We start from the raw sequence: 12,894 nt of genomic DNA on the forward strand, positions 1-12,894 counted from the left end.
ATTGAGGATGCACACAATACAGAAAAGAAAATATTACAAGCTCAATGTTTTGTGAACAGTAAACGCCAAATGCCAGGAACATATTAGCTATTTGAGCAAAGGCCTGTTTTTCAAACCTGAACTTTCAGACAAAAGAAAATAAATAAAAATCATTCATTATAAAAAGAAAATGTCACCAAATGGCTGGTTTAAATTAAACCTAGCACAGCAGAAAGACGACAAAGGTGTGTGTGTGTGTGTGTGTGTGTGTGTGTGTGTGTGTGTGTGTGTGTGTGTGTGTGTGTGTGTGTGTGTGTGTGTGTGTGTGTGTGTGTGTGTGTGTGTGTGTGTGTGTGTGTGTGTGTGTGTGTGTGTGTGTGTGTGTGTGTGTGTGTGTGTATGTATGTATGTATGTATGTATGTGTATGTAAATAATGCTATGATTATTGTGATTTAGATAAAGGCTACACATGCAGAAAACATTAGATAAATATAATAAAATATTGATCTCACTTGGTCAACCACACATATGGTAGAGTATGTATGTATGTATGTATGTATGTATGTATGTATGTATGTATGTATGTATGTATGTATGTATGTATGTATGTATGTATGTATGTATGTATGTATGTATGTATGTATGTATGTATGTATGTATGTATGTATGTATGTATGTATGTATGTATGTATGTATGTATGTATGTATGTATGTATGTATGTATGTATGTATGTATGTATGTATGTATGTATGTATGTATGTATGTATGTATGTATGTATGTATGTATGTATGTATGTATGTATGTATGTATGTATGTATGTATGTATGTATGTATGTATGTATGTATGTATGTATGTATGTATGTATGTATGTATGTATGTATGTATGTATGTATGTATGTATGTATGTATGTATGTATGTATGTATGTATGTATGTATGTATGTATATAAATAATGCTATGATTATTGTGATTTAGATAAAGGCTACACATGCAGAAAACATTAGATAAATATAATAAAATATTGATCTCACTTGGTCAACCACACATATGGTAGAACTTGGTAATCAATCAAAACCTGTTAACATATTTAAGGGATGGTTTGGTATTTTCAGTGTACTTATAAGTAGACACGTCTCACAGAGGATAATGTTTCTATACAGTATGTGGCACAATTAAGTGTGTGACTGGCTGTATCCTTCATTTTGAATGAGGAATGTGAACATTCTATTTTGGGAAATCTGAAGGAGAGTCAACAAAGGTCTCACAGCAACTGTGACAGATGACTGTTGAAATGAAAGAAAGTGCAATTGAATTCTTGAAGCTATACTGTATGTTTAGTGACTAGCGATATCATCTGCAAGATGGTCGCCTTCCTCCTTGCTGTTTTCTGAGCATTCAGAAGGGATGAAACATCCGGAATCTCTGGGACAGTCACTATCGTCTTCCTGTAGGCTGTGGTCTTTTCCCTCAATCGTGTCTTCACCTGGGGGGTAAACAAGCCAAGTGACGTTAGGCATAGTGAGAAACATCAGTTTATACCAGTGGTTCTCAACCTTTTCAGGCCGCGACCCCCAAAATAATAATATTTGAACTGGGGACCCCCACCCTGCTAACCTGACTTTCGCCAGATAGTTGCAGCAGTGCGTAACGCTCTGCCTTACATCTGGGCTCTCTCGAGCAGACTCGATGTAAGGGGCGGGCCATTTTTTTAATTTCTGTAGCAGGTGATTGGATGTGGCCGTTTCTATCACAGTCTGGGAGTGCCAACTCCAACCACTCATATTGGCCTGTCTGCATGACGTTGCACCCAGACGTATCAGTGATGTCAGTTATCTCCAAATTTGGGCTCTGTTTAGTATCAGTGATGTCAGCATGCGTGTATGTCAGACAGACATTGGACAGACAGACATTTGGTTGTTTATTAGTAGGATATATTATGTTTTTAAGTGTAGGAAAATAAATAAAGTGGGATTTTTACTGGAGTCGTGACCCATAAAAATGTATCCGTGACCCACATATGGGTCCCGACCCACTGTTTGGGAACCACTGATTTTAGAAGACCTTCCTTTTTGGTGTGATTGTCAGACCTGATTGAAAAGGCCTAAAACTCTTAGCCTGGGCAGTGCCCTTAGGTTGACATTAGGCTAGCATAATGGAGTTGAGCTTGATTAAATGTCTCTGGTTAGTCAACATGCTTGGCAAGGTCACACTTCATCCAGCACCATCTGCTCATAGGAGGAACTGGTCACTGACCGGCGATGTGTGTGCCACCCAAACATCAAATTAGCAACCTATAAACACTGCTGTGTATTTCATAGCAATCGTTTACCAACCCGGTAACACTTTACTTACAGTAAAGGTCGCCTCTATAACTAATCGCATTTGTTATACATTATAATGCGCTTATAGGGCAATATAACACTCATTATAAATGTTTATAATCATGTATGATTTTCAGACATTTAACCACTTAAATCGTAGATATTTTGTAAACTTTACCTTTCACTATGTACTTGGGCTGCTCTTTTTTACCTCTACACCAAACTTATTTGCCGAAAATAGCCAATCCACAAGCTCTCAATGCCTTGCAGCGCGAGGCGTTGATAGCTTGTAGATCAGCTATTTTTGGCTAAAGTTCTCCACGGAATAGGGATGCGAGGGTTCAAGTTGTTAATTTAAAATAATTATCCTATAACACAAGGATTTGGCGGCCCCCCTGTAGTAACTCTGAGGACCCCCTAGGGGTCCCGGACCCCCTGTTGAAGACCCCTGCATTATAACACATCATAATGCATTATAATGCATTCACAATGTTTCATAACACTCGTAATAAATAGCTATGTTAAGGTAGTTATAATGTGCTGTTCCACTGAGTTTATAATGTATTATGACCAGCACTTAGTTATAATACGTTATAAACACTGTTATAAGTTGTCATACACGATTATAAACATTTATAACAAGTGTTATATTTCCCTATAAGCATATTATAATGCATTACAAATGTGATTATAATGCATTTTAGAGGCAACCTTAAAGTGTTACCTTCAAGTTCAATTCTCCTCGAGTTAATCAGGAACTCCAGTAGCTTTGGTTTCGTTCTTATGGTGTTCTGCGATAGTCTTGTGGTTAAAAATACCTGATTAGAGTTACCAGAACGGGTCTCTATCTAAGCAGTTTCGAGTTACAGGAAACCACTGAACATGCTTTCTTCAGTTGCGTAAGAACTTTAATTCCAAATTGCATCCGGAGATAGTTTAGTTTATTAAATATATACATGCAACCAGTTACAATTATGCAGGTTCAATCAGTCTGATGGCATAAATAGCTATAACTTTAAATTACGCAAATCTCTGTGTGCGTGCGTGCGTGTTTGTGTGTGTGTGTGTGTGTGTGTGTGTGTGTGTGTGTGTGTGTGTGTGTGTGTGTGTGTGTGTGTGTGTGTGTGTGTGTGTGTGTGTGTGTGTGTGTGTGTGTGTGTGTTTGTGTGTCCAGACCATCGACTTCAAACTCGGAACGCATATCCCAGAGGATACAATATTCCCATTTGGTCATATACTGATCAGGGATCTCCATATATGGGCACAGACAGATAGACAGACAGACAGACAGACGGACAGACGGCGACAACGGGTACTTTAACAATAGGTACAACGGGTAGTAGGTGGGCCTATTGCATATACCAGGGGGCATGCATTCCCAACTTGCATCCTTTCTAGTCTAGTAAGTAGTAGCTTTCTAGCAGCATTACAATTTTCAAGCAGCAGTATATTGTCGACTTCCTTTACATCCTTTTCATGTGGTAATCTGGGTTATTTCACTGACCTTCTGCATAGCGGAAGTCAGCAGCAGCCAGCAGCCTTCGCCTGTGCTCCGGGTCGTTGACGTTCAGCTCTATGAGGTGCTTCTCCTGCAGATGCGTCAGGTCGTCCACCGTCTGGTAGCCGTTGAGGAGCAGGGCAGAGGTATACTCCTGAAAACACAACACCTGTCTTCATCAGCATCCACACACATCTCTATAGCAGAGGTCAGCAACCTTTTTCAAATGAAGTGCCATGTTTTTATTTTCTAGACAGTGTTCCATGTCAATATACATTTTAATGACACGCCATACGAAATTCAGACATATTTTGATTGTCAGGACATTGTTATAACAATCATTAGACTCAAGAGCAATCCACCTATATCTGACTCCCTCCCCAGTCTAAGTTCTGTGTTTTAATGAATGTAGAATTATGTGCTAGTTACTTCATTTAATTGACCATGTTTAAAAAATATATTTGACTTTAAAATAAAAATCCTCTCTCTCACACTTCTGCCAGTGATCACCCTCCCCTGTGCCAATGTTGGCACCCGTGCCTAAGGTTGCCCACACCTGCTTTATAGAATCTACCCAGAAGCTACCCAATCCGAGCTCAAACCCGGTGACCACAACAAGCTCAAAATGTATAGTTAAACTTTGTCGTTGTCGGGTGGAAACCTTATATGTCCAAAACCTTCCTTTTTTTGTTACTATTTTAAAAACGATTTAACGCGAGGCACTGTGTGCTTGTAGATCTGCTATTTTCTCAAGTTTTGTGCGACAGTCTTGTATGATGAAACAGGGCTTTACATTACAAAAGAATGGTCCGTAAAATGAGTCAAAAAATGCAAATAATAGCATGAATTATAAACTTTTCAACATGTAAAATTATGTCCTGAGAAGTGCACCAGAGCAATACATTTATTGCTTACAAATGCAATGAAAAAAGGATATACCCACTGACAACACCTCAGTACCTATGAAATGAGGATTTTCTCTCTCTATATATTTTTTTTAATCTGGTCTCGGTCTTGACTTGGTCTCGACCCTCGTTGGTCTCGGTCTTGACTCTGACTTGCCCCCCTCTCGTACTTGGTCTTGACTCAGACTCGCCCCCCTTCGGACTTGGTCTTCACTTGGACTTGCTTTAGGTGGACTCGACTACAACAATAGGTTTCTCTGTGACTATCTGATTCATCCCCTCTTTCTCACCTCTAGATTGAGTCGCTCCAGCAGCTCTATCAGGGTTTTGGGACGAGGTCTCTTACACAGCTTCTGTTCCCTGATCTTTGGGGTCTCCTCCTCTTTCTCCTTCTCGGCAGGAAGGATGTCTACGTAGATGAACTTGAAGTTTCCCACCTTGTTGTTCAGCATGCCCGTCCAGATGCCCATGGGAGGCTTACTGATGATGTTGATGATGTCACCAACCTATACGGTAATGGCAGCGTTAGTTACATTTTCAATATACCTTGAATAGGGGTGGGCGATATGGTGATAAATATCGTTGAGACAATACAATGTGAGATTCATTGCAGAATTAGTTTAAACCTGCATTTTGGTCTAAATCAGTAGTTCACAAACGTGTGATGTCAAGGTATCCCTTAACTCTGACAGTATACAAATGAAACCAAGGTTTCATTTGTATACTGTCAGAGTTGCATACATGTAAGGATCAATTAGACCCCCCTAAAGGAACCCAGAGAGTCCCTGGACCCCACTTTGAGGACCAGTGTTACCTTGTAGGTAGTGGTTGTACTGTTAAGTAACTTGAAAAATAACCATAAAAACCAACATGAAAAAGAATTGTGATAAGATTGTGTATCGTGTACAGCTTGGGAAAATATCGTGATATTGTATTTTTCCATATCGCCCACCGCTAACCTTGAATGATAACCGTAAAGCTGTTTATTTTAATATGACAACCCAAGAGAAGGGCACCATTTCAGCTGAGTACCACAGTGTATGTCGTGGTCCTCTGCTGACATTGATGCTCACAGTGTCGTTTACCTTGAGCTTGAGGGAATCTGTGTCGTATGGACTGGGGACGAAGTCTGTGTGGACACGGGCTCTGCCACAGAAGTGCCCGTGGTAGGAACCATCCTCCTCCAGCCTCAGACTGTTCCTCTGACTGGAGCCATCCGACACACTGGTCACACCACCTGAACCAACAAGCACATAAGTCACTGTCAGCATGGCACGATTTCATTCCTGGCTACTTTAAATGCACTTAGAGTACACGATGGGTCAGGTTTACCACTGCAGGATCAATATGTGTCCCCTTTTTAGTTGGTGTTTTTTCAGTGGCTGCCATTAATATGACACCTGGGGAGCAGTTAGGGCTTAATGTGCCTTGCTCAGTGACACTTATGCTATAATAGCACATAATGTGCAGTAGACTGGGCGGCGGGGACAAACATCCTGGCACTCATTCATTAGTCATTATATTGGCTTATCCATAATATTTGCAAATACCATCCAACAACATGTCATTGTTTTTGTACTCAGGTCTGAGGTGTGTGAGTCCTTATGAACATAACTATGCAGGTAGTTACTCAGGGGCGTCACAAGGGGGGGAAATTATTTTATACTTTAGCTATTGAAAAATAGCAGATATACAAGCTCACAGCGCGGCTGCAAGCTTGTAGATATGCCATTTTTGAAAAGTTGTGAAAATGTGTGCAAATCTTTGAATATATGTTTTTTTTTAAGCGAACATTTGTAACTCAAATGTTGCTTCTGGGGGGTCCCTGGAACTAAATGTTTTGTGATGGGGGTCCGTGGCCAAATACATATCATTTTCAGGTCCTTCACATGAACAAGGTTTGAGAACCACTGACATAGAAACATAGCTTTTTCAAAACACCTTAGAAGGATTTGAAATATTCAAAGACTTGAACACATTTCCACGACTTTTTAAAAATAGCAGATCTACAAGCTCGCAGCGTGGCACTCGGTGCCGCGCTGTGAGCTTGTATATCTGCTATTTTTCAATAGTTAAAGCACAAAGTAGTGCGTAATGATGAAGAACATTCATGGGGGGCCCAAAGTGAATCCTTGTACCCAGGGCCCAGAATTTGGTGCGACACGCCTGTACTTACTGGAGGAGCTCTGGCCGCTGTAGAGGCTCTCTAAGGAGGCTCTGGTCTTTGGGGCAGAGCCGGTCTCTGCTGGAGCAGCGCTCTCTGCTGCCTCGCTGTCTGGGTCTGCGTCATCATTCTGAGAAGGGAAACGAAAAATAAGATTAGAACCAGTCATTATTTCCATGGAGCAACCATAGGTAACTGTGACCTGCGCAATCAATGCATGTGGTGTTGCATATCGTCACTGTCGGGCAGACACCTCGTATCTCCAAGTTTCATCTTTTTTTGGTAAATTAAAGCTCTACTTCATCGTATACAAAAGTGTCGCACAAAACTAGTGAAAATAGCAGATCTACAAGCACACAACGCCTCGCAGCGCGAGGCGTTGTGTGCTTGTAGATTGGCTATTTTCACTAGTTTAATTTATTTTTAAAATGATAAATACAAAACGAACTGATTTGAACATACAAGGTTTCCACCCGACAACGACGATATGATCTGAGTCAGTCCTTCTAAATACTTTGTTTCAGACAAAATGTGAAGAAGAATATTTCAATATTAATTTGTCTATTAAATTTTTTAGCAAGGGCCGCAAGTAGACAGCAATGATGAACATCTTGGAATAAACAGGTTTTTTTGGGGTTGGCTATATTTCACAGACACTATGACAGGATATAGTCTCACAGGTGGAATATTCCATCCTTGTGGTAATATTTATCAGCTGAATGTTTATGAGGATGTGGGTTTAGAAAAGATCGCCACGAGCGATTAGCCGTAACAGCACAGGGTGACAGATTTTGAGGTTGAATGTGGGCTAATCAGGTAGTGAGTAACACCTGATATGAGGAAACTGTGTGGGTGTGTGGGTGTACATATCATGTTTTCCACGTCATTTATTGTTTTGATGATGATAAATGTTTATGATTTGATACATTTGACTATTTGCACTATAGGTCAGTGGTTCCCAAACTTTTTAGCTTGCGACCCAAAAGAGAAATTGCTCCAGGACCCAAACAAGTGAAAACAGCAGATCTACAAGCAGATCTGCAAGCTTGTAGATCGTCTATTTTCACTAGTTCTTAAACATTTGTTTTCAAATTTATGGAATTTCTTGTTTTTTTTATTTATTTATTAATGAAATTACTTTGAGATAATTTTTTTTACCATGAAAAACTTCGCTTTTTGGGGAATGTTTTTTGAAAATGTTTTGAAGTAATAATAATTCAAATGTAGGAATGTAGGAACCAGTGCCATAGGTGATAAAGTGTGGATGTGTGTGTGTGTGTGCGTGTGCGTGTGTGTGTGTGTGTGTGTGTGTGTGTGTGTGTGTGTGTGTGTATGTGTGTGTGTGTGCGTGCGTGCGCGTGTGCACGTGTGCGTGTGTGTGTGTTTGTAGTTGACTCACAGATTCCTTGAGGTGTTTTTTGCCCTTCCTCCAGCGCATGGTCATTGAAATGGCCTTCATCTTCTTCCCCAGTCCTGTTGATTTATGTGGGTCTGAACTCTCACACGCAGGCTCTTCCTCAAGCTGTAAATTAATTCACACGTCTTTTATTTGGGTGGAACTAATAAAAATAGAATCCCTACCCCGCGCAGTATTGGCGGATTGGCACCTCGACAGAGTGCATGCAGTCTAGTTTGTGCTGTGTTAGTTTAAAACAGTGGTTCTCAACCTTTTCAGGCCGCGAGTCGCAACCCCCAAAATAATCATATTTGAACTGGGGACCCCCCGACCCTGACGAGCACTAAGAGTTGAGGCATAACATTTTGTATAACACAGTTCTATTGTGAAAATAGCAGATCTACATAAAAATTTTGGCAAAATGCTTTTGCTAATATGTTTTTGCTAGAAGTAATGTCAAAGAGTAATATAGTTGTAATATATGAATTAAGTCATGTTCAAATGTAGGTCTAAAAAAAGTGAGTGAAAATGTTATAAAAGATATGTAACTGATATCTATTGATAGTCTAGTTTAGGCTATTAAAGGTTGAATGGCAGGAGTAAGTCAAATGTGAGCATTTCAATCTTTGTATGATAGAGGGGAGGCATAATGTATTTATTTCCATTGTCAAAGGATGGTCTATCATTAGAGATCTGGGAACCATTGCACAAGAGAATTGTGTAGGGTCTTCTTTCCAAGACAATAACATAAACATGAACATCTATCACAGTATATAGCGCTCATAGCCATCTAGGCAATGTGAGAATGTAAAGCAAGGTGGCACAAAGAACAAACACAAGCCCAGAAAAACCAAAAACTAAACATGCCCTGAAAAATGTAATCATATAAAAGCAATCATAGAAAAGCTACAAACCGTTGCTGATCCATTTTCCTCTATTTTGGCTGGAGACGGCTGGTGTCTGAGGCCCTCAAACTTGCCAAAGCTTGTAGAGCGCTGGAGGGAGAGATTAGAGACAGATAAAGTATATTGTCACCCTCCCCCTGTGACCCCAGGACTAGCACACGCTCGCGCGCGCACACACACACACACACACACACACACACACACACACACACACACACACACACACACACACACACACACACACACACACATACAGGGAATATTTCTAAACAGCGAGTTGTATTTTTGCACAGTAACAGGATAGGTGGGCACCTAGGAATAGTGGGTACCTCAGTGTTGAATTGACAATTTCTTTTCTAAATGTAAAGAAATTTTATATTTGGAGAAAAATAAATTAAGTAAAAATGAACTATACATGATTGGAACATGCTTAATCATTCAACAATAAGGTCTAATATTCTACAATTGCTACAAACCCTGTATATTATCCAGTCATTTTTGGGCATAAACAATATGTTGAAGGATAAAATTAAGTCTGATAATGATGTACCATGCATGTTCACATCATGTATACTTTACATTAGTTAAAAACATTCTTTTATTTATTTTTTATTTTTTTGACAAAATAGCCAATTTTGGACAAAATAGCCAATTTTACATGGAGCTGCCCAGATAGTGGCTGCCCACCTATGCTGTATCCCTTTGCTCAATTCATGTCTCAAATTACCTAAAACCCATCCGGCCTGTGTGTCCATTCCATGATTAACAGTGGAAATTGGGTAAAAACTAAATATATACGTCATCCATGTTATGAAATAGTTCTCTAATGTCTTATGAGAGATACCGGTATGTGCCCATCTCTCTTTTTCTCCTATCTCTCTCTACTAAATCACAAATTAGATTTTTTTTCCCCCATGAACCTAAAAGTGGTCATCATAATCTCTAACAAAAGTCTGAGCCATCACCACACATTAAAATAATGATATAAATTAATAATCCCTTGAAATCCTAGTTAAATATGAGGCTGGGCTCCTAAGGATAGCCCTTTGGGGTTTGATTTAACCCAGCTTTTATTACTTTGTCATGTCTGCATAGACTGCTTCATTTCAACAACAACATATAGTTATAGTAGTTCCACTCAAACATAATGGGGTTCTTTCCAACACTAGGCCTACATGTTGGTTAGTTGATGAGACAAAGAATGTTCCTTGATCTTCATTGTGGAATCATTGTTAATTCATTGGATGCTCATAGCCTCTAACACTTTAAATGTTTGCAATTTGTTTAAGTACAGTTTACTTTAGTGCCATTGTATATTAAGTGAAAGACTTCAGTAATGAACCACATTGGGTTGTAATGCCATCCCAGCAGTTTTTTGTCATAGAGAATGTCCACATGTTTTATTTTCAACTGCTGGATACCACATTTTGAATACTCTTTGATTGAACTACACTATCACTCTCTCCTTTTATTTTTAAAAATCTATTTTTACATACTTGTTGGTTGAATGTGACAATTCCCAAGCTAGAACACTTAACCTCACTATTGCGTAATGTTTTTTTTTTTTTTTTTTTGAAATTTCTTGCGCACATAATGTAATATTATATTAATTTCACCTACCTTTGCTTTGCAGTTCTTTGGTTTTATGTCTGAGACACTCGAGGCTGTCCTCTGTAACTTTTTGTCCATTTTGTCTATTGCTGTTAGGCTTTGCGCAAATCTCAGTTGTACTGTATAAGCTCTCAACTTCTCTGATGGCTTCTATGTACTGACAGTGACAAGTGACAACGCAGTGTTAACTGTAGCACCAAGACAGACTGCCTCCTCGGGCTGGCTAGGCCACTTCCTCAAAGCACACAGGATGTGAGGCAATTCTCCATTCTGTCTGTTATCGCACTTTCAAAGGGAAAAGTAAAATGTGCTTAAGTGAGCGTTTTGTGGCCCGTCTTTGAAAACGTCAATCGAGTCATTACCAGGAACAGCTCCGTGTAGAGTTAGGGTTAGGGTGACAGATTCTGATGGCGTGTCACTGTTGTAGTTAATTTGCCTGTGTTGTAATAGAAGTGTCTCCCAAACCCCTCTGTTTGTGTTATAGGCTCCATCAACCTTACTTACTCACAGTCAATGTATCCTCACCACACGGTTGGATTGTGAAAAGAAACTGTCACCGAAATCAGTGATTTGATGTGATTTGAAGTTTGTTTGGTCAATTAGTTAAAAGCCAGACACAACACATCCCTATATAAAAATGGGCATCAAGTGGGATGCCAGTAAATGATGCTGGCCTGCTTCCTTTTGCCCTCATTTCTTAATGTGGGGTTGTGAGCATTGAGGAAGTAGCTTGACTGCTATGACAGGCCAAACAGAGGAACATCCGAAGTAGCAACTCTGCGGTGTTGAAATAGTTTCCGGATTGTCTATACTTTCGACATGATGTGTAGAACATTTTTTCAGTGGTGTTATTTTGAGATGTTTTAGTCCCATGGTTGTTTGTTGTTATCACAGAACCTATGCTACAACCTGCTTGTTTCCTCAATGCTTTCTCAGTGTTTCCTTGCTAAAACACTTAAAAGTGGCCATTGGTGTGGTGGTGAAGCGCTTTTTTGTCTTCATATTGCCGCTGTATCTACATTGCCGCTGTGTCTACACAATGCTGCTATGTTTAGGCTATACATATTGCCGCTGTTTCTGCGTATTGCCGTTGTCTAAATATGCAAGGGGTTTCAGACAGCCAGTGGCAGGGACATGCAGAGAATGTTATAGAGGCAGGGGCTGAACTTTCTAAAAGGGCCTTTAGGTGAAAATATAGAAAATAGCTGACCTCAGCTCACAACGCGTTGAGCTGCGGCGCGTTGTGAGCTTGGGGGTCGGCTATTTTCTATACTTGATACCAAAACTTAAGCATAAAAAAGGCAATAAAAAAGGCAATACTGGAGATGTGGCGTACGGCAGGGGTCTTCAACGTTTTCAGGCCGGGGACCCCCAAACTGATGGGGAGATGGAGCAGGGACCCCCTACCACCTCGTAGGGTGGGGGGGTCGGGGCTACGACATATTTTTTATTTTAAACATGTTCAAGTTACTCCGAGCAGGGTGGGCCGTACCACAACCATTTCTAAACATACTACTTATTAACTGAGAACAAATGTCAATACTATCAACAATATGTCAATTGCATAGTAATCATGTATTCAAGCTATTCAAAATGGATAGAATCATGATTTATTTTTTAAATAAATGTGGAAAAAGGCAAAAAGGCAAAAAAAAAAAAAACATTTTCTGAAATCTTTTTTTTTTTTTTTAGCAATAATTTCGCGGACCCCCTGCAGTACCTCCGCGGACCCCCTAGGGGTCGCGGACCCCCTGTTGAAGACCCCTGGTACGGTATGGATTTCTACACAGTGAGGGCAATTCTTTCAGTATAAGATGCTGCATTCAAGTTAGTTTGGACAAGGCAATTCTCTTGAATGCTGCCTTCATGTATGGCATGGAAAGGGGGCATTTGCATTTATTTTACCATAGTAAAAAACTGAATTCATGGTCTGTCTGGAGAGGGCACTTTTTACAGACGGATAAAAGGGCAGGGGTTCAAGCCCCCTTTTGATGTCTATGTGTGCACAATAGTAGAGAGTTCTCTTCTCTACTATGTGTGGCCAATAGTAGAGAAGAGAACTCTATGGAAATAACACGGCCTACACAGTAAAACCCTCTGTGCTCGTTTCA

The 12,894-nt window shown here is 40.0% G+C and overlaps 1 protein-coding gene across 1 annotated transcript; it reads right to left on the reverse strand.

Annotated features, from left to right (window-relative positions):
* Positions 1 to 1,317: 1,317 nt before the first annotated feature.
* samsn1a (SAM domain, SH3 domain and nuclear localisation signals 1a) lies at positions 1,318 to 10,923 on the reverse strand (the record flags this gene model as incomplete). The annotated part of the gene is made up of 8 exons (XM_080731186.1): positions 10,793 to 10,923; positions 9,182 to 9,262; positions 8,271 to 8,393; positions 6,884 to 7,001; positions 5,793 to 5,944; positions 4,998 to 5,213; positions 3,809 to 3,956; positions 1,318 to 1,466 (listed from the first exon to the last, which is right to left on the reverse strand). The coding sequence occupies exons 1-8, from the start codon at positions 10,859 to 10,861 to the stop codon at positions 1,318 to 1,320; spliced, it is 1,056 nt and encodes a 351-aa protein (XP_080587312.1). The 5' UTR covers positions 10,862 to 10,923.
* Positions 10,924 to 12,894: the final 1,971 nt, after the last annotated feature.

This window comes from Nannobrachium achirus, assembly GCF_963921795.1.
Source record: "Nannobrachium achirus genome assembly, chromosome: 8".
Taxonomy (NCBI): domain Eukaryota; kingdom Metazoa; phylum Chordata; class Actinopteri; order Myctophiformes; family Myctophidae; genus Nannobrachium; species Nannobrachium achirus.